The sequence below is a fragment of the Rutidosis leptorrhynchoides genome, unplaced genomic scaffold, assembly GCF_046630445.1.
Source record: "Rutidosis leptorrhynchoides isolate AG116_Rl617_1_P2 unplaced genomic scaffold, CSIRO_AGI_Rlap_v1 contig408, whole genome shotgun sequence".
Taxonomy (NCBI): Eukaryota; Viridiplantae; Streptophyta; class Magnoliopsida; order Asterales; family Asteraceae; genus Rutidosis; species Rutidosis leptorrhynchoides.
The window spans coordinates 42,715-64,494 of NW_027266640.1; the positions used below are offsets into that span (position 1 = coordinate 42,715).

Below are 21,780 nucleotides of genomic sequence, written 5' to 3' on the forward strand. Positions count from 1 at the left end.
GCACCAGTAAGGGATAAAGGTAAGACTACTATTAAAACTCCTACACCAATTGCATCTTTCAATCTTGAGCTCATAGATTAACATGGCCTAAATGGAAAATCACCTAAGTGTGGAACACCGGCTGTAATTTAGGACATAAACAAGTCTATTTAAGTTAGATACCAGCTTTAATGAACTTTACAAGTTTAATGGATGTGTTGACCGTATGAGTCAAGCTCAAACAGCTTAAGAAACGCAATGGAGTCCAGATCATATAAACCATACCTTCTGTTGGAACTGTGATGCATGGGCTTCAGTATGCAACGTAATTTCTGAGATATACTCTTTCAACTGTTTGATCTGAAACATAACACAGTTTATGATGCTACTAATGAAGTATAATCGTTGCCTCACGAAAACCTTAGGTTTGATCGAGGCCACAAACTTAAGTTTTAGTGAAGTTTCAATCCTTTGTTTCTCAAACCTATCACTTAAATAACAATCATCAGACATTTCTGCCTATATATCTAGATTGAATGTCAACTTGCCATATATTTTCTCGTTGTTTAACTAAGCTGATTTTATGCAGTTCAGTGATTGGCGAAATGGCAGCAAAAAAACACAACATTTATGGCATTTGTTTAATAGCGTAAATATCATTTGGTTCTTAAGGAATTGTTTGATAGCGCAATCGCAAGAACAAGGTCCGTCAATCTTACCTCAAGCAAGAATGTCCATTATATTTAAAACAGAAAACATAAAACCCAATCACTAATAAACCCAATCGCAAGAACAAGTAAGCTTAAAAAAAATACAGAAATTACCTCAAGCAAGAATGTCCATTTCGAAAAATAGATTGAGTTTTAAAATGGAAAATAGAAAATGATCTACCAAACTTATAGAAATATTAAGAGCTAGCGTATATTTAGTAATTACAATGTATTTTTGAAGTAAGGAAGTAGTTACAATGTATTACACAATCGTAAAATTTCTAAGGTGAATGAATTGGCCATCCAAGGAACTTTAAGAAGCGTAGATTGTACTAATAGGTTAAAAGGTGTAAATCGTACATAATTATCCTAAATTAATTAATTAGTGTGCTTTTTTCTTTTTTTGAACTATCAGACAGATGAATTGTAACGTACTCTAATTCGAAGCAAGTTCCCTATTGAAAATGAGTATGGCAAAACCATGCGTTTGCTACATCTTTTCAAAGTTTCTGAGATCGTCCATTATTTTTAAAAGTATCACACTTTGTCTCTTACTTTGCTATTTTGTTATGATTTCAAGAATACAGATGGTTTCGACAAGAAAGGAATCCTGGCAAAGATGAACTTTAATTGCAAAAGAGCCCAACATATTTTCCCTCTATAGTCTCTGCATGCAGCCTCCAAGGTTGCTTCCTCGTCAATACTCTTAAGCCAGCATCATAATTTATTTTTAGGACATCCTGAGGAGGCGGACTCCATCGAACACAGTCAGAAAAAAATGGAGAAAGTGATGTTTTTAGCCTCCATTATTTTAGCGTTTATATATTAGTCCCTGATATAAGGCATTGTAGTTACGAATTAAGAAAATACAACCTTATGTATTATTTCCGTAATTCATAGTAAAGTTAGGGGATTAGTTCAGAAAAATGACGTGGTATTTTTTCCACCTAGATTATACGTTTTTAATTGATTTGTTTTTAGTTGGTTAAAATTGACAACTCGACGAGAATTAATGGACATGAGTGTCAAGTTAGAAACGAAATATAATAATTTTAAGAAAAATAAGGGACGATATAGATAAAAACGTTAAAAAAAAAAATCAAACGCATGGTTTTGCCAGATGAGTATATACTAATATATTTATGGTATGCGAATTCGAGATGGAGTACTGACAGTGTATTGTGTTGCTAGTACTAAAGGAAAAGAGAAGAGACGACAGCTCATTGCCCTATTTCGACTTTTATAAGTAACCCATAATTTGATAATTTTCTTTTCTTTAATAATACTAAGTTGTCAAGTCAAGACAATTAGTGTAATTTGATCGAAAATTAAATTAAAAAAAAAAAAAAAAAAAAACTAACAATCAGACAGAGACAGACAAGAGACAACAACTATTCTCTCTCTTTCTTTCTCGTCGTTCCCAATCCACACTTTTTTCTTTTCAATTTCTCTCCGGCGGGAGACCTAATGGCGAGCAATTTGCCGATGAGTCAACAGTTGGAGCAGATCCACGGCGAAATTCGGGATCATTTTCGAGCTCTGGCGTATGTTCCCACTCCCACTCCCCCTTTTCCTCTTTCAATTTCGAGCCTTAATTCAATTGATTCCAGATTTGTCACTGTTCAATACTATGACTTTCTCTAGTTATAGTCATCACTCACCATTTTGGTTGGGGTTTTGATGGTGGAGTTGGGAATTTTGCTTTTGTTCATTGGTGGCTGTAATGATTTCGATTGCTTATTCACTCTATAATTGTGCTTCTGTTTTGAGGACATGGATATGATGCTAAGTAGAAGCGATGTACTGTAATGTGAAGTAAAAACCATAAACTTGGAGGTCTTGAAAGCTAAAGTTAGTTGATTTCTGCTTCAAAATGGGAGCTTCATGTTAATTTCACTGTCGATTTGAAGGGTCTTTGTTTTGTTTGACCGCAATTAATAGAAGTTTGCTATATGAAGTTCTTGTTAACTACTTTTCAAGTTTACTTTAGAATAAACTTTTAAGAATTTTTTTCTTGTTCTCAAGAAATGGCTTCCAGAGGCTGGACAAGATCAAGGATTCTAATAGACAAAGTAAACAGCTTGAGGAACTTACTGGGAAGATGAGGGAATGCAAAAGGTACGGGCCACTGCTTGGCTTCCATGTCCTCTTGGCTTTGAGTGATCATTAGTTTCATAACATCACTATGTTGTTCTGGTAGTTGATACTTTGTTTTTTCAAGATGTTTGGAGTCTAATGCAGTCCCTTTTCCCCTAGATCACTTTATCTTTACTTGTTGAAAGTTGTTACCCTGAGAACTAATTCACTGCTGGTGCAAGAAGAAAGATAATAGATTGATACCAATTGAAAATATGTATTTCTAATGAATTTTGTTCAGTGTGAACTTGTGGTAAATGTTAAGTCTTTATTTCTTGGAACTTTTTCAGGCTAATTAAAGAGTTCGATCGTGAGCTTAAAGATGAAGAGGGCAAAAATCCTCCTGATGTGAATAAGCAGCTTAATGACGAGAAGCAATCCATGGTCAGTCCTTTGAACCTTGTTAGCCAATTTTTCCATGCATGGCTAAATCTTGCATTTACATTTCATTGTAAATATTCACACTTTGAAGATTGTTTTGTGGCTGAGCAGCATTTCTCCCATGTCATGATCTTTTGATAAAATCTCTTGAAACCTTGAGCTCCACTATGGTTAATTGTTATGCTCATTTCTTAATGTGTTTTAAATTATAAATACTTGAGCAAGAAGAACATATAATTAAACAAATGGAGCTGCATCCTTTTATTTGATGCTTATTGTTTATTTGTTTTACTTCTCCAGATCAAGGAACTGAATTCCTACGTGGCATTGAGGAAAACGTAAGTTCACAGCCCTTTTATATTTGAAGGCGTAGAATTAGTTTGTTGCTTTAAACTAGTTTGCTCGTTTCTTAAAGATTGGATTTCCAGCATACCATATAAATTGGATCAAATTCTTACTCTGCCCTTGGAACTGCAGATACCTGAATACATTGGGCAACAAGAAACTTGAACTCTTTGATACGGGAGGAGTCAGTGAACCAACAGCAGAGGAGAATGTTCAAATGGCATCTGGTGAGATCTTTTCTCTCAAACATCTGCATATCACAATCAATAAAACGTATATGTTTGCTCTTCACGTCCTTAATTGCTGAACTTTGCTGTAACTAGTTGACGTTTTATCTTATGTAGTCAAATCTTCTATAGTGATTTTCATATCTTACATTGTATTAACGTGTTCTTTGGTTTCCTCCTTCACTGTAGCCATGTCAAATCAAGAACTTATCAATGCTGGCAATAAGACAATGGATGAGACAGATCAGGCAATTGAACGGTCTAAACAGGTAACGAACTATCAGGATATCTTTTGCTTGAAAGATACCTTTACCTGCATTCTTAAAGTCTTGACTTTTTAGGTTGTCCATCAAACAATTGAAGTTGGAACACAAACTGCTGGTACCTTGAAAGGCCAAGTGAGTGCAATTTACTTTTCCTCTTGTATTTCCATACGATTGCAAGTGCAACTTTCTGTCTAATTGTTTAAAAACATTGACAGACTGATCAAATGGGCCGCATTGTTAATGAGCTAGATACAATTCAATTTTCATTAAAGAAAGCTTCTCAGCTAGTGAAGGAGATAGGGAGACAGGTAAATAACTTTGCTCTTAGTTAATAAGAGTGCAAGCAGCTAATGTTTTTTGTAAGTGTATCAACTGAGCCTCTCTTTATCTGTGGCTTGTTTCAGGTTGCTACGGATAAATGTATAATGCTATTCCTGCTTCTTATCGTATGTGGTGTAATAGCCATTATCGTTGTGAAGGTAATGAGAGTATTTTTCATTTAATTTATGTTTGATTGGTTCATGAAATGCTTCTAAAGTTTAGGAAGTAACGTGACTGGATCTTTCTCAAGGCATATTATACTGTTTCTAATTGCCATGTGTAACATTTTTCAGATTATCAATCCCAACAACAAGGATATCAAAGACATTCCTGGCTTGGCACCCCCAGCTCCGTCAAGGAGATTATTGTCTATAAGAGCTCCCGTACACTATTGAATACATTTCGTCCATTCAGACATGAAAAGGGCTGTTGTGGGAAAGATTGCGAGGCTGGTTCCTTGAATATTCGTTTAGAAATTAGTCAATTCTTCCTTGTGATTACAGTTTGTATAAATCATACATGAGTAATCTTCCACATTGTTTGTTGTGCTTTTAATTACCGTGTGTTTGTTCCTTTCTTGAACTTTCCGAGTCTACACTTGCGTTAGGAAGTAAAAATACACTACTGAACCATCTTTTGTTTGGCTGTATTGAAGATATATATGTAATTTGAGCCCAGTGCAAATCGACTTTCTTTTATATTGATGTTTTATCCCTTTTTGTGTGTTTAGGTTATGGTAAACTCGTCCTCTTTCTTAAGGCATTCAAACTTTGACAATCTGTTTTTAACTCCAAAACAATGTCGACTTTATTCATTGTTTGATTATGCTCCGTGTCCAGCTACTATTGCCATTATCCAACCTTGACGAGGGGTTTGAAAAACATGATCAGGTTTTAGGAATGAAGGTATCGCAGCTATACTATCGCTATTGGACATAAACTGAACCGAATTAATCGCCACCTTTGCCTAAAATAGATTAGATATTGAAGAAAAGGATTGGATAAGTAAAAGATAGACGGATAATTAAACTATAAAATAGAAGTCAAAACATGATGAAGTCATAAAGATAGAGACATAAGGAAGAACAAAAGAGAAAGGGAACTACTGTAACTGAAGAACTTGTTAGGGATGAAAAGAAAGTTAGAACGAGTAAAACCAACTCGAACATGATGAAAAGACAGCAATTGAAATGGTTTTTAGTTGTACTCAAAACATGAAGACAAACGGTAACGATAATGAACTTGAAGTGAAGCTAAGTGGGAAAGAAAGAATTCATACATCTTGCGGTCGAGACTAGAACGTTGTTCCGTTGAAAATACCAAACCAATAATAATAGAATACAACAAAAAAGCAAGAATTTTAATAGCCTTGATTGTACTATGCTATGCTTGTTCACCAAATAATGGGTTCTAAGCTTAACATTTTACTAAAAGTATTATCCCCAACTGTGACAATGACGTAATTACAAGGAAGAACTCTGCCTTTTTCCATCAGGAAGCATGCATGCACTTGTACCTGCTTAGTTCTAATATTGATTCATTCTTGTTTCGCCCAAAATAGAATGTTTGCTAACATCTCAACCTATTACTTGAGATTCAAAAACAATCAATCAATCACGTGTAATGTTCCGTCCAAAGTAAGATAACCTTGACGATGCAATTAGAGGCGCTTCTTCATCAGCATTATTATTGCTGTCATTTCCTCCATTATTTTCACTGCTCATATTTGGCATATAGATGTCTGAAGACTTCTTCTCCAACTTCCAATCCTGTAACAACCAAATATTACATTGTTAGAACAAGGCGTGTGATACAAGTCATTGATGAATATAATCAAACTGCATAAATCTGTAGTAAAGAGATTGATTACCTTTGTCATTCGCTCCGGAAGGCTTTCGGGTTGAGATGCTTTGACATCCTTAACCTTGATATAGTTATACATGACAACGCCAACAAGTGCTACGACGGGGGAGAAAATTAAGCAATGTTAAACATAGGATATCTAATTATTAGTTATCATATCATATAGAATAGATTAGCGAATGTATGTATCAGTTTTGGAAATTTAAATTACCAATAGCATAGCCAAGTGCATTCAGAGCAGTTATTGTGGATTCTGGAAAGATAACAGTTGAAAGGGCTATCAGTATCCAGTCTTTTAGCACACCAGCGACCCTGATGGTGACTGCTCCAGTTCTCCCAATTACCAAGAATATTGAGAAGTTCAACGCTAATGCACACAGAGCATTAGAAAAGAAGATCCAGAAATTGAATTGAATCTGAGAGACATCTATCCTTGGCATTTCCAGTAAATACCAGGGCACAGACAAGAAGACAAAACTGCAAACAAAGAATGATGCATAACGAATGTAAGCAACATAGGTGTAAAATACCATCAACAAAAATCTTAAGATTTTTTTTTTTTTTGCCAATCCATTCTAACTAGATTGTTGAAATAGTATGCAACAAAGATTTTCTGTTCAATTATGTGAAGCATTTAATGATTGTGCAAAAATGCAAGGAGTTATTTTGATCAGCTTTAAATCTTTCATTTGAAATGGAGGAAAAGAAGCATAAAAATCCAAGAACCTGCATGGAGCTATGTAATATAAGCTGGTAATAGGATTTAGGGTCAAGCCCTTCTTTTGTAAAAGGACTTGGGTCAAGACCAGTCTAAGAGCTTCGGCAACAATGCCCGTAACTTGGTAAAGTGTTCCGATTACATTAAAATGGATTTCCCCATATGAGGAAATGACGACTCCAACACTGACCAGCACCATGTTCAAGAACACATCACATCTTGATTTGTCAGTGCCACACATTACAGCCATAATAAATGTTGCCACTGGCACTGCACATCAAAATCCAAACATAAGCAGTAAGTATCTGGCGTAAGAATTTATGAAACTAAACAAGCTATATTCACTTTTTGTCCCATACTTAGAGCTTTGAGCATTTGGATGAAGGCTACAGAAATGTACAAGTAAGCAGTGTTGCCAAACCTGCATTGGCAAGAAAATTACTGGTCATAAGAAAATAGGAATCTGAATAAAAGAAAACATCAAATGCCAACTCCATTAAACTCTCAACTCTTACTTAAGGATTCCACATCTGTAACCCATTCTACAGTGAAACAAACTACATACATCAAACTAACTCTAAACTGTTCGGCCCCTAAAAATCATCAGCACATATAAGCACAACAGTTTTCGTTAGTATTGGTTTTACAACGATTATCCCCAAAGTTGTAGCCAAGAGAACAAAGGGAAAAAAACCCAAGCTGTCAACCAAAAAGAAATTTCTAGGACCTAAAGATTCTTACCAAAGACTGGCTGCAAAGAAGGCACTTATTGGTATTACACATGTTGCATATCTGTTGCATAGAAAAGAAGCTTTGTTACAGAGATGTCCAGTAAATGCAAGGAGGTGAGAGAAAGGAGGGTGTATTACGGGAGTGCTAGAAAAAGGAAACCATGTCACTTACATTTCAAATGTCATTTTGACAGGAGTTACAACCTGTGAAAACAGTAAATAGAAGTGAGCCATGATAACTATTGCAACAGAAAAGACGGCCAGAAAAAAAGAAAGAAACACCAAGAGACTAACAGCAAAGCTTTGTCAAATGTAGGAACCGCACCTTGAATACACGGACGAGCAAAAATGCTACAGCTCCAGAAAATGCCATATGAATCATGGTGAGTGTTATAGGCAAGGGAAAATTGAAGTAATTTGGAGATAAAACCCACTGCATCAAAAGTGAAGAAGTCAGACTACAAGAAAAAGTTTACTTCAAGGTAAACACTGAAAGAAACTTCAAATTCAACATAACCACCAAAATCAAAACTGAATATGTAGGCATAGCAAAAACACGCATAAATGAGCAGCAAGGAAAAATAGCATGCTTACAGAAACCCATATGCCTCCCCTTAAAGCTAATGCCAATCTCATTATGCATTTTAAGGCCTTAAAACAAAAAGCTAAGAAAGAGGAGAAGCAACTGTCTTGAAGGAGTGATAACTATAGAACATGCTACATTCTCTATTATGGTGGCAAAAATGAAAGTACTGGACCACAATTTTTTTCAAGGCAGGCACAAGGTGGATTTAGTTCTTTACAAAATGCCTAGAAGCTCAGTGGTCCAACATCTAACAAGTCATTCTTAAATAGATTGAGCTCTGTAAACCCCTGAATAAATCACTGTATCAGGCATGTGATGAACGGGTAATTCAGAGATTATGGAAGACACAATGCCAGAAGGCCAATGGCATGCTGATTTTAGGGGGAAAAAAAGAGGATAGCTTCACTTGTCGCATTAGAAAATGTGAAATCCTAGTTATGCTTTGCTTAGGTTATAGAGAATCCGCCCCCATGACAGGATGAGAGTAAAATAAAATAGAAAGATCCATTGCAGGATTGCTCAAATGAGTGAACAAACTCTTCCTTGTTCATCAGCAGCTTATTTTTTTTTATTTTTTTTGCATGCATAACTGAACGAGAAAGCGAAAAGGCACATAAAAAATGTTGAGGAAGCAAAGCTGGGTATTGAATTGAATCCTTTGACACATAAATTCGAAGTGGATTCTTATCAATAAAATAAGAGATGTAATAAAGTGAAGCAGGGGTGAGTAGTGATACCTTGTTGTACAAGATGACACCAGAGGAAAGCAAAATGTAGATTAGTAAGTAGAGGTAAGTGAACATAAGTGGTTTGCTGATCTCCATCTCGCGTGCTGTTACTTTGTTGAATCGTACTTCCTACCAATACAAAAATGAAAGCTAATTTATCAGCTGGAGAGCAACATCATCTGGTACTAGCTGAACAATGTAATGTAATAAACTCCTCTCAGTTAGTCGGAGGAAACAACTGAGTCAGTCGAGGAATAGACGAGCGAGCAAGCACCTGATTGAAATGAAGCTCAAACTGTCAGAAACAACGGCATTGAAAATGGTAATAAAAGTTTGCATCAAATCAATTACAAGACATTAATTAAGTAGATTAACAATGAAATCAGCAAGGAATAATTAAAATGGGAATGCAGAAGAGAAGCGTGATCTGATCTGAAACTTACTTTGATTCATAGATCAGAGAGAGGGAGAGAGAAGAGGAAACGAAAGTGAGACGCAGTTCGTACTAATAAATGTGTGCTGCTCAAATCGACGAATCATTCAGAGAGAGAGAGAGAGAGAGAGAGACAGAGGGAGAGAGAGTCTTCGTTTCGTTTCGTTTCGTTTCGGTTTGATTTGATTTGATTTGGTTTTGCAGCAGAGACGAAGAAGAAATAGAAAATATCTATCTATAATTTTATTTTCTAGTATATAGCGAGGAACTTGGAAAATATTAGTTAATATAAGTAGTTATTAAAAGACTAATGTTAGCTAATGGGATACACTATAGTGACTAATCAACCCCCACAATTTATATTTTATAATCCGACGGTCGAGGTTTCAGGATCTGGGCGAGCTGGCTGCTATGCTAATGCTACCCATTATATTATTATTATTATTATTATTATTATTATTATTATTATTATTATATGATTTTCACGGTGGGTGGTCCTTGATCGTTTTTGATCGTTTCCTCTTCCACATGTAAATTGCGATTTGCATTAAGATAGGATTTTTTTTTTTTTTTTTATAATCTTATATACAATAGAGAAACATCTTTCAATTTGTTCAATTTGTTCTAATTGCAATTCAATTGCAAATTTTATTGTCAAATCAACATCCGACACATGGCGTTTAATTTAAGAATTAAGTTTTTGAGTTTAATTAGGAATCAAATTATAATTTTAAGTCAACATTTTTTTTAATTCTAATTAGAATTCAAAAACAATAAGATAATGATTCCTAATAAAATTCTATCAATTATTTATTTCTAATCATATGAGATTCATATTCTCTTTTATCTTTCACTTTTTTTTAAATATAATAATTTTATTCCTAATCAATTTTCTATCTATTATTTAAAAAATTATTTCTAAAAAAATTATAATACACTATATATATATTAATTGAAACGGGCATGTATTATTTTTCCCTATTCAAACGGAGATATTATTAAAAAATTATTTCTAATCAAATTATAATATATATTATTTTTCTAATTTTTTTATTATGCTATTATTCCTAACAAAATCGACTATATTTTTTTCTATTCTTAATTAAAACGGACATATTTTATTTTTCAAACAATTAATAATTTTTCCTAATTAAATTCATTATATTTTTTTTCCTATTTATAATTAAAACGGGCATGTCTTCTTTTTTCCTATTCAAACGGACATATTGTTAAAAAAAAATTCTAATCAAAATATAATATATTATTATTTTTCTAATTTTTTGTTAAACTATTATTCCTAATAAAAATCCACTATATATTTTTTTTAAATCCTTAATTAAAATGAGCGTATTTTATATTTCAAACAATAAGAAAAATTGAATTGATTAGATGCAATTATAAATTTTATTATCTAATCAAATCTTGATATGTAATTTTTACGTTTTGCTACTTTTATTATTTTTAAAAACAAAATAAAATTTTGATTCTAATGGAATTGTAGATTTTGAAATAAAATCAAAATAATTATAATTGATATAAAGTTAAAATAATTCCTTTTGATATAATATTTGACATATATTTAATAATGTTTAATACAAAAAATTATTATATCATTATTATAAGATATATTTAAATTATTAATTTTCAAATGTACGGACTTTCCGTCCAACGGACGGGTCCATTGACTAGTGCATTAAGATAGGATTGAACTTAATTAATTTTGGATTGAACTTATTTCAAATCTACGATCTTATTAGAATCAAAATTTTATTTTATTTTTAAAAATAATAAACATAGGAAAAAATAAAAATTGCATATCAAGATTTGATTTGATAATAAAATTTATAATTGCATCTAATCAATTTAGTTTTTCTTATTATTAAAATAAAGATATGTTCATTTTAATTAAGAATGGAAGAAAAAATATAATGGATTTTTATTAGAAATAATAAAAATTAAAAATAAAATAATATATATTATACTATGATTAGAAATATTTTTTTAATAATATGTCCGTTTGAAGAAGAAAAGGAAGATATGTCCATTTTAATTATAAATAGGAAAGAATATAATGAACTTTAATTAAAAAAATTATTAAATGTTTGAAAAATAAGATATGTCCGTTTTAATTAAGAATATAAAAATATATATAGTCGATTTTATTAGAAATAATACTTAATAAAAAAATTAGAAAAATAATATATATTATAATTTGATTGGAAATATTTTTTTTAATAATATGTCCTTTTGAATAGGAAAAAAGAACACATGTCCGTTTAATTAAGAATAGGAAAATATATATATAATGAATTTTAATTAGCAAAAATTTTTTAATAAAAAAATAAAATATATATAGTGTATTATAATTTTATTAAGAATAATTTTTTAAATAATAGATAGGAAATTGATTAGGAATAAAATTATTATATTAGAAAAAAATAATTGATAGAATTTTTTTTAGAAATCATTATATTTATTTTGTTTTGATTTCTTAATTAAAATAGGAAAAGAATAATATCATTGACTTAAAATTATAATTTAAAATTTAATTAAGCTTAAATTTTAAAATATATGTGTCAAATTACTATTCATCAATAAATCTTCATGTGTCAAATTTTGATTTGACAATAAAATTTACAATTGAAACAAATTAAACAAATTTAAAATTGAAAAAGTCTCGCTATTATCTATAAAATAAGTTTATTTTGATGTATATGATGTTAATTTGGATTTAAGTCTGTCAATATGCGTTTATTTTCAACCTCTAAAGCATCATCGACAAATGAAAATATATATATTTATTTTTTTTGAAGAGGAAAAAAAAATGAAAATTATGTATGTTGATTTTGATATCCAATCATCCTCATCAAACGAGCAAAGAATGTAATTATAATGGGCTTCATTGGGCTTTAGTTTAACACTCAGGCCCACATGATGTTTTTCGAAGTGGAGGTTTGACAATAGCTTGTTGGAATGCCATTTCTCCGATAGAGCAGGTCTCAACAAATGTTTACAATTGCCGAGTGTTGGATTGGAACTTTTAATTATCACAATAATACACTCTACAGTGTGTTAATTTCAAAACCACAAAATGATGGAGTACTAAGTAGAAAATAGTCAGTTAAAGGGAGAGTTTTGAAAATTAATCCAGCCCAATTCCTTTTGTTTTTTTTATCAAAATAATCTTTGGGAAAAATATATTAGTCCAATCCAATGAGCTTTATTTTTATCAAACATGGGAATAGACATTAATATTCGTCTCAAGGGACTATCAAATGGACCCTTAATATGTTGTGAGATGGTCTTAGTTGATATCTTCATTTTTCAGTTCTAAGCCAACATTATTCCTATGAAGTAAGAGTGATATATATTACTACCTCCGTCCTAAAATAGATGCAAATTTTTACATACAATTTGCATCTATTTTAAAATTTGCATTTATTTTGAGACGGAGAGAATAGTTCATTTTTGTACCTAATTCGCATTAATCCATTACCACAAAGTCTTGATTTATTTTATATATATGGACGCCAAACTGGAGCGAGCATGCTTTAGGTTAGGGGAAAAGAAAAGAACATTTATAGTACATCGATTCATAAGCCAGGAAGAAGTGAAGTCATCGATCGTGTAGTAATACTCGTATTAATTAATTTCTAAATATTCAATTCAGCGGGAGAATTGAAATTAGCAGCTTTGAGGAGACTAGCTAGCTAACCAAACGCAGCTTTCGATCTCCCATTCATCAGTGTCATCATGTCAACCTTAATTAGCAGATTTTCCTCATATTTTAATGCCACACGTCCGTTAAATTGTTGCTTGACAAAACTAGTGAATGATATGCTTGCTAATCCAGATATCAGTTAATTAATCCTTTTATTATGTCAATGAGAAACACATGTTTTATTATACATAATGTTGTTTTTCTAACCATATCACTATATGTTCTTTTACGTTCATTAGATATCTGAATTACAAAATATTACATTTTTTAAGATTTTTTTTTTTTATAAAAAAAAAAGTTCTCTTGATAGGAAATTCCAATTATGATTTTGGTTCTAATTTGAAAGTTGTGAACAGCTGAGAACAAAACGTCAAGCCGCTAGCTTAAACAAGATATTGTTGGTATATATTATTATAATAATATTAATTATGTTATTTCAAAAAAAAAAAATACGTATATTAATTTTGCAATGTAAAATGAATTATGGGAAACTTATCATGATTCATAACCAACGACTAAACATGTATTAGCATATATATGGAAAAGCATTGATGTGGACGGCAACCCAATAATCAAAATCTTATTGAATTAAATAAATAACAAAACAATGAGACAAATGTTGGCAAGTGGTTTTAATTATACATCGACTCTATCGAATAAACAACATTCGATGTTCTAGAGTCTTACCATAAAAAAAATGTTCTAGAGTCTTACCTAAAAAAAAACAGAAGTTGTAGAGTTTAGACTTGTAGACTATTCACTTTAAGAATTATATATTTTTGATCCTCCTCCATCCTTGCAAATGCAATTGGAGTTAGAACTAGAGTAATTAAAAGAAACATAACATCTTACTGCTTCAAAATAGACACAAATTTTTATATATATTTATTTTGGGATGGAAGTAATATAATAATTTAATTGATTATCAGTTGAATTTGAATTAAAAAAATTTGAGGAACATATACATATATGATTAGTCGTATGATCAATGAATGAATGTCCAACACGAAGACAATACATATATTCTTTTGACTTGAGAATCTTTGACGGCTAACAACCTTATAATGTTAATTTAATTTATGAAATTTACAACTCTTCTACATTCCTAATGTAGTTCAGGAACAAAAGAACAATCTGTTTATTTCGATCTCTTCCTTAAAACTCCAAACAACAAAATATAATATTCCTGCGCCGACTTGTTCCATTTCAATTATTTAGACTTTTCTTTTTTGAGGATCATATATATATATACGATGGTTGTATTTCGACACAAAAGCAACAAATCTATGTAGATGTTGTCGACATAATTTAATTAAGTATATTTATTTTTTAGTGGAAGTGTTTTTATTTAAAAAATAAATTATTTACATTACAAAAAAATATATTAAAATACGTAAATAATACGATCGAGGATATATATGAAGCAAATTATTTATGTAGGTTTTGAGATCCAATCAAGCAACAATTGATTTCATTTTTGACATATTTCCATTATCATTCTATATATATATTTCAAGTTTCAACCAATGGGTATAGTTATCTTCTTCTTGTCTGGATGCATGATGATTTGAGAATGTGATGATTTGAATAGTATAGTGGGGTGGTGTAAAATTTACGTTTAATTAAAATTAGTGTTCGAGTACTATTCCTTATTCTTACTAGCTCTAGTTAAAATATATATATATATATATATATTAAACTCTCTTATATTATTTTCGTCTTAAAATATAAAGATCATTATAAAATTAAATTTATGTTGAAGTATAAATAAACTTTTAAAATTTGTCGCTTTTCAATCCGTTTCTTTTTTCCGGCCCGTAGTTTGACGAAACTCTTGTACTATACACTATTATTACGTGGGTACGAATGAAAAGTAAAACTGGAGCAAGTCGTCGATCGATAGGGAAGGCAATAATACAGATGCGGCAATGGTAGACCCGATCAGCGACTGTCTGTCTGAATGGTACATATGGTTTCATAAATAAGTTGTATTCATGTTGGAAAGATAGAACAAGAGTCAAAGTTTTATAAGGGGAAGCCAAGCCATTGTTAATATATTGTTGGAGTATATATGTATTTATATTTATATGACGGCAGCTTCGTCCACATCAAACACACACACAGCTGTCTCCAGATTGGTAAACTCATTTTGAATATTATTTGCACCTATTATACTATAAATGGTCTTCTAAGAAAGTACTAGTACTCTAGTAGTATAAAACTAAAAAAAAAAAAAAAAAAAAAAAAGCAGGAAAAATTAAAAGTAAAGACAGTTCTTCTAATGAAATTTAAAAATAGTTAGGATTATCCGCTGTTTGATGAAGGTAATTTTATTTAAATAACATAAAATAATATTCACTTCTGAAAGAAATTTTATAAAGGATGAATAGTGATCTCTTGTATTTGAGGGAACAATGTTCATTCCTTTAAAAATCATTATCCAAAAATTGAGGGATGATGGAATGGGTCGGAGAATGAGGGAGAATTCTCTAAAAATTTGGGGATGGATAGGGGCGGATCCAAGTGTGTCACGGGAGGGAACAGGTCCCATCCATTTCGAAAAAAAGTTGATGGTTTGTATATTTTATTGTTTGAAAAATTAAATATATATTTGTTGAAATTTGGATAGTGAAAATAAAAATTGTGAGAAACTAACATTCCACACACTTAGAATTACAAAGCTAGTAGAGAAAATATATATAGATTCAAAAAAATCTAAAATAGGAGATATCAATAGTAAGAAATCTAATCTATTGGACATATATCAAATCCCATACAATCAGTCATAGGAGTCAGCCAAGTATGGTGAAGGACAAACTTGGTTGGTGATGATGGTGTACACGAACAAAGAAGATCAGAGAAAAAGTATGACCATAGCTGAATGAACAAGCAAAATCAGAGAAAGGCATGGTGGTGAAGGAGACATCTCAACATGGAATGGGCTTGGAGACGGTAGGCTAAAAATGTGAGTGGACCAAATGCCCAAATTTTAACACCCCCCTTCAAGTCGGCAGTGGAGAGAAGTCGCAGATGCCGAGCTTGGACATGAAGAAGCCGAGGGAGAACGTTGCAAAAGTCCGTGACGATGCTTCAAACAAAACACATGGACACTTGTTTCAATTATTGTAGTAGCGGATATCGCATCAAGAAGATGAACAACAGGGGTGTCATTCTCCGATGATCACATTATCTTGTTTTACTAAACTATCCATTCGATACCTAACATACTACTATCAAATAATTACCTAACATAGGTGGCAAGATGCAATCCAGTGAAGCCAATAGACACCAATCATCGAGTACTTTGCATACACTTCAACCCCAATCGACAAGGAATTGAAATCATGGACTGAAGAACTGCTAAACCACTTGAATACAAGAATCAGGCAATACTGAATCTTCTAAGCACAAGAATGCAGCGACAACTGATCCAGGCAGGTACAGCAGTATCCAAACAAGCCAATAATAGGCCGTCCAAACATTTGGAAATCGGCAACAAAACCAGTCCACAAACCAACTAATCCTAATCAGAGACTAACAACAACCTATCTCTCTATTTTAGCAAGCTATACTACTCGAATCAAAGCATACTATGCCTAAACACAAGGATCATAGCAGCATACAACAACTCGGAAACGAGTGACTACATAGCTGGATTTTTAGCATAAGAATCATTCACAGCATAACAAATCTATAGCAAACACTGCTTACAAACACTACAGCTATAACAAAACTAATACTGGAAAATAACAGATAGAGTCGAGAAGATACTTCGACCTGAACAAGAGAGTTGCTCAAGCATCAATCACTAGCTGACGAGAGAACGACAGAAAAGTAGAGACTGCTGGAATCGATGAAGCTCTGGAAACTCAAATACGATGTCATAATCTTTTCTTGTCAGCATCATTTGGTGCATTATGATCAGGGCTACCATTTTTAGAAGGGTTATGTGTGCAAACATATCAACACCCACCCTCACTGCACAAACATGACATACCCCATTTTTAGCTTCATGCCAACTATATCGAAATACTCAGTACATAATGGGCATGAAAACTCCTCCCCTAATGTCATCTTCTGCATCGAAGTCTTCAAAACCCATAAATATCTCAGATCTCGATTGAATAGCCGACTGATATCTTCTTGAAGCCGAAGATAGCTGATTGCTCCATGAATCAACATCCATTATCAGAAATTAACAATAAAATTTGTTTAATGAAATTGTTGTAGCTAAAACCTAATTAACAATACTCAAGACTCCAATTAGAAATCTGACATATGAGGATTTGCAAACAAAATCCGATAGAGAGGATGATGATGATGATGAACGAGCGTAATGTTCTTTTAGGCTTTGGGGGAGAATCAATTACAAATGAGCTCTCAAAGCTTGCAATGGTGGAGGATAGGCTAATAGAGAGAGTGTAGAACTCACTGGCGAAGAAGCTACTCCGATCAATGACTTGCAACGAAGAACGACAATCTACCAAATTAGGAGACACGGGTCGTCAACAAAATATGAATGAGATGATGCGAAATGAAACTCAAGAGAATCACAAAAGCACAATCGAAGAACAGAGATCTAATCTTCGAAACGAAAAACGAAAAACAAAACTAAATCGAAGCTCTCTCAGTTAGAGATTAACATTGAAAGCCATAATTTTGGCGAAGAAGATGAAGAAAATTTGAAAGACAAATCAGGATCAAAATGAACGTAAAGCTCAAGATATCATGTTGAAATTTGGATATTGAAAGTAAGAATTATGAGAAACTAAGTTTTCATTCCACACACTTAAAATTACAAAGCTAGTAGAGAAAATATATATAGATTCAAAGAAATCTAAAATCTTAAATATCAATAGTAAGAAATCTAATCTATTGGACATATATCAAATCCCATACAATCAGCCATAGGAGTCAGCCAAGTATGGTGAAGGACAGAATTGGTTGGTGATGATGGCGTACACGAACAAAGAAGATCAGAGGAAAAGTATGACCATGGCTGAATGGACAAGTAAAATCAGAGAAAGGCATGGTGGTGAAGGAGACATCTCAACATGGAATGGACTTGGAGACGGTAGGCTAAAAATGTGAGTGGACCAAAGGCCCAAATTTTAACAATATTTCTGGGTCCTACACGATTCACAAAATCAACCATAGTGTAATGGTTAAGGTGCTAGATGTACAGACTGGAAGTCATTAGTTCGATTCATAGGAGTTACAAGTTTATTTTTGTTTAAAATATAAACTTTACTGATAAAACTTAAACTTGGGCTCTTGTTAGCCCAAATTGAAGTCAGCCTAAATAATTAAAGTCAAAACAAAAGTCATCACTCCTTCCCTAAAGATCGTTTCTTTTTTTTCGAGTAATCAAAATATGTAAAATAAAATGCATCAGTTTTTTTTATATGTAGTGTGGTATTTTGGTTATATATATAGATAAAAAAAAGACTGTATTATTATTTATTATTAACGATAATAATAAAATTAAAATGACCGAGTTAGTTTGCGTTAACTGTTGGATAATCTCCGAGTCCCTAGCCCTCCAAGCTAGGTAAAAGTCATAAATATTATCGAATGAATTCATTCACAAACTAACTATCGGGACAAATCACAAAGAACAACAAATCAAAACAATAATACTAAGATATTCAATAATTAAGGATGATGGCATAAAAATATTTACGTTATATTTTATTTTGATTATTTTTTCTCGATCCTATACGAATTCCATTCCTGGATCCGCCTTTGGGGATGGATAATGGTTGGAGGAACCCTAATACGTGGATTATAGCGTTTAGGTCAATTCATGCAGAAATATGCCGGATAACATAATCGGGAAAGGAAATATTCCCAATTTTGGATACAATTACTGATCGGCCATCAAATTGCAAGTTGGTTAACATTAATCATAAAATATTAACTTTCTGATTAACAAAGACAAAGGAGAAGGTCCGAAAAGTTTGAGCATAAACTTAAATTTATGTATAATATTACTCGGCCAACATCAAAGTCATCGACAGTTGACACCATCTACAAAACCGAATTGATAAAACGTTGCACAAGAGATTCAACCAATCCGATTGTACATAGTATTACCTTTTCAATTTCAATTCCCTTAAACTGATCTGATATATACTATAAAGGACTCTCTAAATAATACTGCAGCCAGTATGTAAAATGGCCATATATATAAAAATACATATGCAATTTCAATTATTCCAGTTGCATGCGCACATTACGAGAGATAATACATTTGAGTGTAATTAGTAATTAATTTTATATTATGCATGATTAAATAGAAATATAAACATAATTTCATTTCGTGGTAATTTTCGTTTGAAAATCAGTGGCCCCTAATTCCTAATGAAAACAAAGTTTCCCATGATGTATATAATGTTGATATCTAATAGCGCTAAATATAGGTAAAATCTTAACTTTTGAAGCAAATCCTCCTCGGATTCTATGTTGCGACACATTTCTTAGTAAGATTATCAATCTAATTAACTTTAACTTAAATCTTTTATAAAGCTATCTATCTTAATTACTACTAGTACTATAAGCTGTGTGTCTCTTGAGCCAAAAAGCAATTAGCTGTCTTAATTGTTCTTCTTTTTTGGCGGGCCTACAAATTTTTCCAACTAACTTGAGTGATTCACTAACTGTAACATCTCATCATCTTAATTACTATATAGTATAGTATGTATAAATTATATCACAAATTTCTCAATTAAAAAAGAAGAAGAAGAAGAAGAAGTAGATTACAATTTTACAATTACAAGTGGAAAGAACCACGTTATATACATTAGGGAATTAAAAAGTTGATTCTAAGTGAGAGAGATGAAAGCTATGTAATTAAGCCTACCTTTTTTTTGAAGTAAAGCCTACCATTTTATGCATCAAATAACGATTAAGTAGTAATTACGAATATAGTTTCAAACAGATACCATTACCAACTAATTTTCTTATCGGAATATAATCGTATTAAGTAGGTTGTCATTTATATATGTTCACGCATATATAACTTATATATATTGGAGTGAACATGAAGCAATCCGACACGTAGAGCCGCATAAATTTGTCTTTGTATGTAGTTGAACCCACTTCAGGCCGCAATCTACATCATCTAATTATTATACTAGGCTTAATTTAAACATGAACTTGTTATTAACAACTAAACTAGTACTACTATAGCTACTAGTTAAAGTAAATAAGAAGCACGTTACCAACAAAAGCCTGGATGTTGGAGGTTGACCAACTTGTAAATAAACTACTCCAGCTAGTAAAACAATTCCTTGTCGATGTCTAGCATGCAGTTAAATAGGATGCTTCGTGTTTTAGTTCGATCGTAGTTGGTTATATTAAGGATGTTGGAGAATATTGTGTTCATTAAGAATATTGTCATGACACATGAATATATAATAACGTAAGAATGTTGATTCTTGTGTTCACAGTTCAATATTCATATTTATAACTTCCAAACATTCTGCCTTTCATTTTCATCCAATATTAATTACCCGTCTTCTTAATACAACTCCGAGTCTAAAAGATACTTGGATCTGATATTCACGTCGAGTTTGAGACTTTCAGTAAGGTGGCATGCGACCATAACTCTTAATTAATATATATATATATATATGAATGTTAAATAGTTTTTCCTTTCAATATTAAAGGGCTACAATATGAATATTATGATCGAGAGAAGAGGAAACCGGACCGTCTCATTTCATTTTAGGTTAGTTAACATGATCATGAGTTAAACAATTTTTTATTTCTCTCCGAAAGATCTAACATACAATTTACATAAGATGGGATAGTTCCTATACTTCCGAGAAATGCATGGTTTGTAAACATGCTTGCCAAGATACTTTAGATACATATGTTGTCTTGTGTACTAAGGTGAAAATTTAAAACTCTCTATAAATGTGGCTTCTTGATGTTTCGATATTATACTGTAATGTATAATTTTTTAACAATCGTGACCATCCAAATCGAAAATCTGATAGAAAAATCATTCTGAGATATAAGCCATATATATATAATTAAAGTATATGATTTTAAAGAGTATTTTTATGTAGTCCAAAAACATTAAATAATAATAATAAAAAAAAGAGTATTTTTGAGTCACTAGTGGTTCGACTTTAACGTTTTTTTAAAGGAACTACATCAATATACATTCAAGACTTTGTCTTAGCTGATATTGAGCCTAACAACTCACTAATCCCATTTCTAATCTACTGTAAATGAGATGAAACGAGCCTTATTTTTTTATGCGGTCGTCGAAATATTCACAAAATATTATAAATATGTATATATGGCATCTCTTGTTTTTTTTCCCCCGAAAAGGTATGGCTTCTCTCGTTTGGTGGGTGGGAAAGAGTTGATAAGATTAATAATGAGACTCCTACATAAATATTTGCCCACCACTCGAAGTCGAAGGTGCACAAAAGGCATATTCTAAATCCCATAGGGGTATTTCTGTCATTCACTATACAATACTCAGTCCCATATACTACTAGTATTGGAATCCAGTCTGTTTCTTTGACTATTTTTAGATCTAGCCTTGCCTTCAAATGTTAATGCTCCCAATCTCAATGACACTTTTGAATTTTAGACTCTTTAAAAATTACACAAAACTC

At 32.0% G+C, this 21,780-nt stretch overlaps 2 protein-coding genes across 2 annotated transcripts; one reads left to right on the top strand and one right to left on the bottom strand.

Annotated features, from left to right (window-relative positions):
* Positions 1-2,156: 2,156 nt before the first annotated feature.
* On the top strand, positions 2,157-4,760 carry LOC139883485 (novel plant SNARE 12). The gene is made up of 10 exons (XM_071867661.1): positions 2,157-2,233; positions 2,715-2,807; positions 3,116-3,209; positions 3,507-3,544; positions 3,684-3,778; positions 3,968-4,047; positions 4,120-4,176; positions 4,260-4,352; positions 4,449-4,523; positions 4,659-4,760. Exons 1-10 carry the CDS (start codon positions 2,157-2,159, stop codon positions 4,758-4,760), a joined length of 804 nt encoding a protein of 267 aa, XP_071723762.1.
* Positions 4,761-5,974: 1,214 nt separating this feature from the next.
* On the bottom strand, positions 5,975-9,086 carry LOC139883492 (probable sugar phosphate/phosphate translocator At3g17430). Its single transcript, XM_071867665.1, has 9 exons — positions 9,000-9,086; positions 8,002-8,109; positions 7,849-7,880; positions 7,687-7,737; positions 7,305-7,366; positions 6,954-7,215; positions 6,439-6,704; positions 6,235-6,323; positions 5,975-6,133 (listed from the first exon to the last, which is right to left on the bottom strand). The coding sequence occupies exons 1-9, from the start codon at positions 9,084-9,086 to the stop codon at positions 5,975-5,977; spliced, it is 1,116 nt and encodes a 371-aa protein (XP_071723766.1).
* Positions 9,087-21,780: the final 12,694 nt, after the last annotated feature.

Excerpts from the sequence above, each read along its gene's own strand:
- LOC139883485 (XM_071867661.1), top strand. The coding sequence starts at position 2,157 with ATGGCGAGCAATTTGCCGATGAGTCAACAGTTGGAGCAGATCCACGGC. Across the intron at positions 4,048-4,119 it reads CAATTGAACGGTCTAAACAG|GTTGTCCATCAAACAATTGA; the intron begins GTAACGAACTAT and ends TTGACTTTTTAG. Across the intron at positions 4,353-4,448 it reads TGAAGGAGATAGGGAGACAG|GTTGCTACGGATAAATGTAT; the intron begins GTAAATAACTTT and ends GGCTTGTTTCAG.
- LOC139883492 (XM_071867665.1), bottom strand. The coding sequence starts at position 9,086 with ATGGAGATCAGCAAACCACTTATGTTCACTTACCTCTACTTACTAATC. Across the intron at positions 8,110-8,999 it reads GTGTCATCTTGTACAACAAG|TGGGTTTTATCTCCAAATTA; the intron begins GTATCACTACTC and ends CTTTTGATGCAG. Across the intron at positions 6,134-6,234 it reads TTCCGGAGCGAATGACAAAG|GATTGGAAGTTGGAGAAGAA; the intron begins GTAATCAATCTC and ends TGGTTGTTACAG.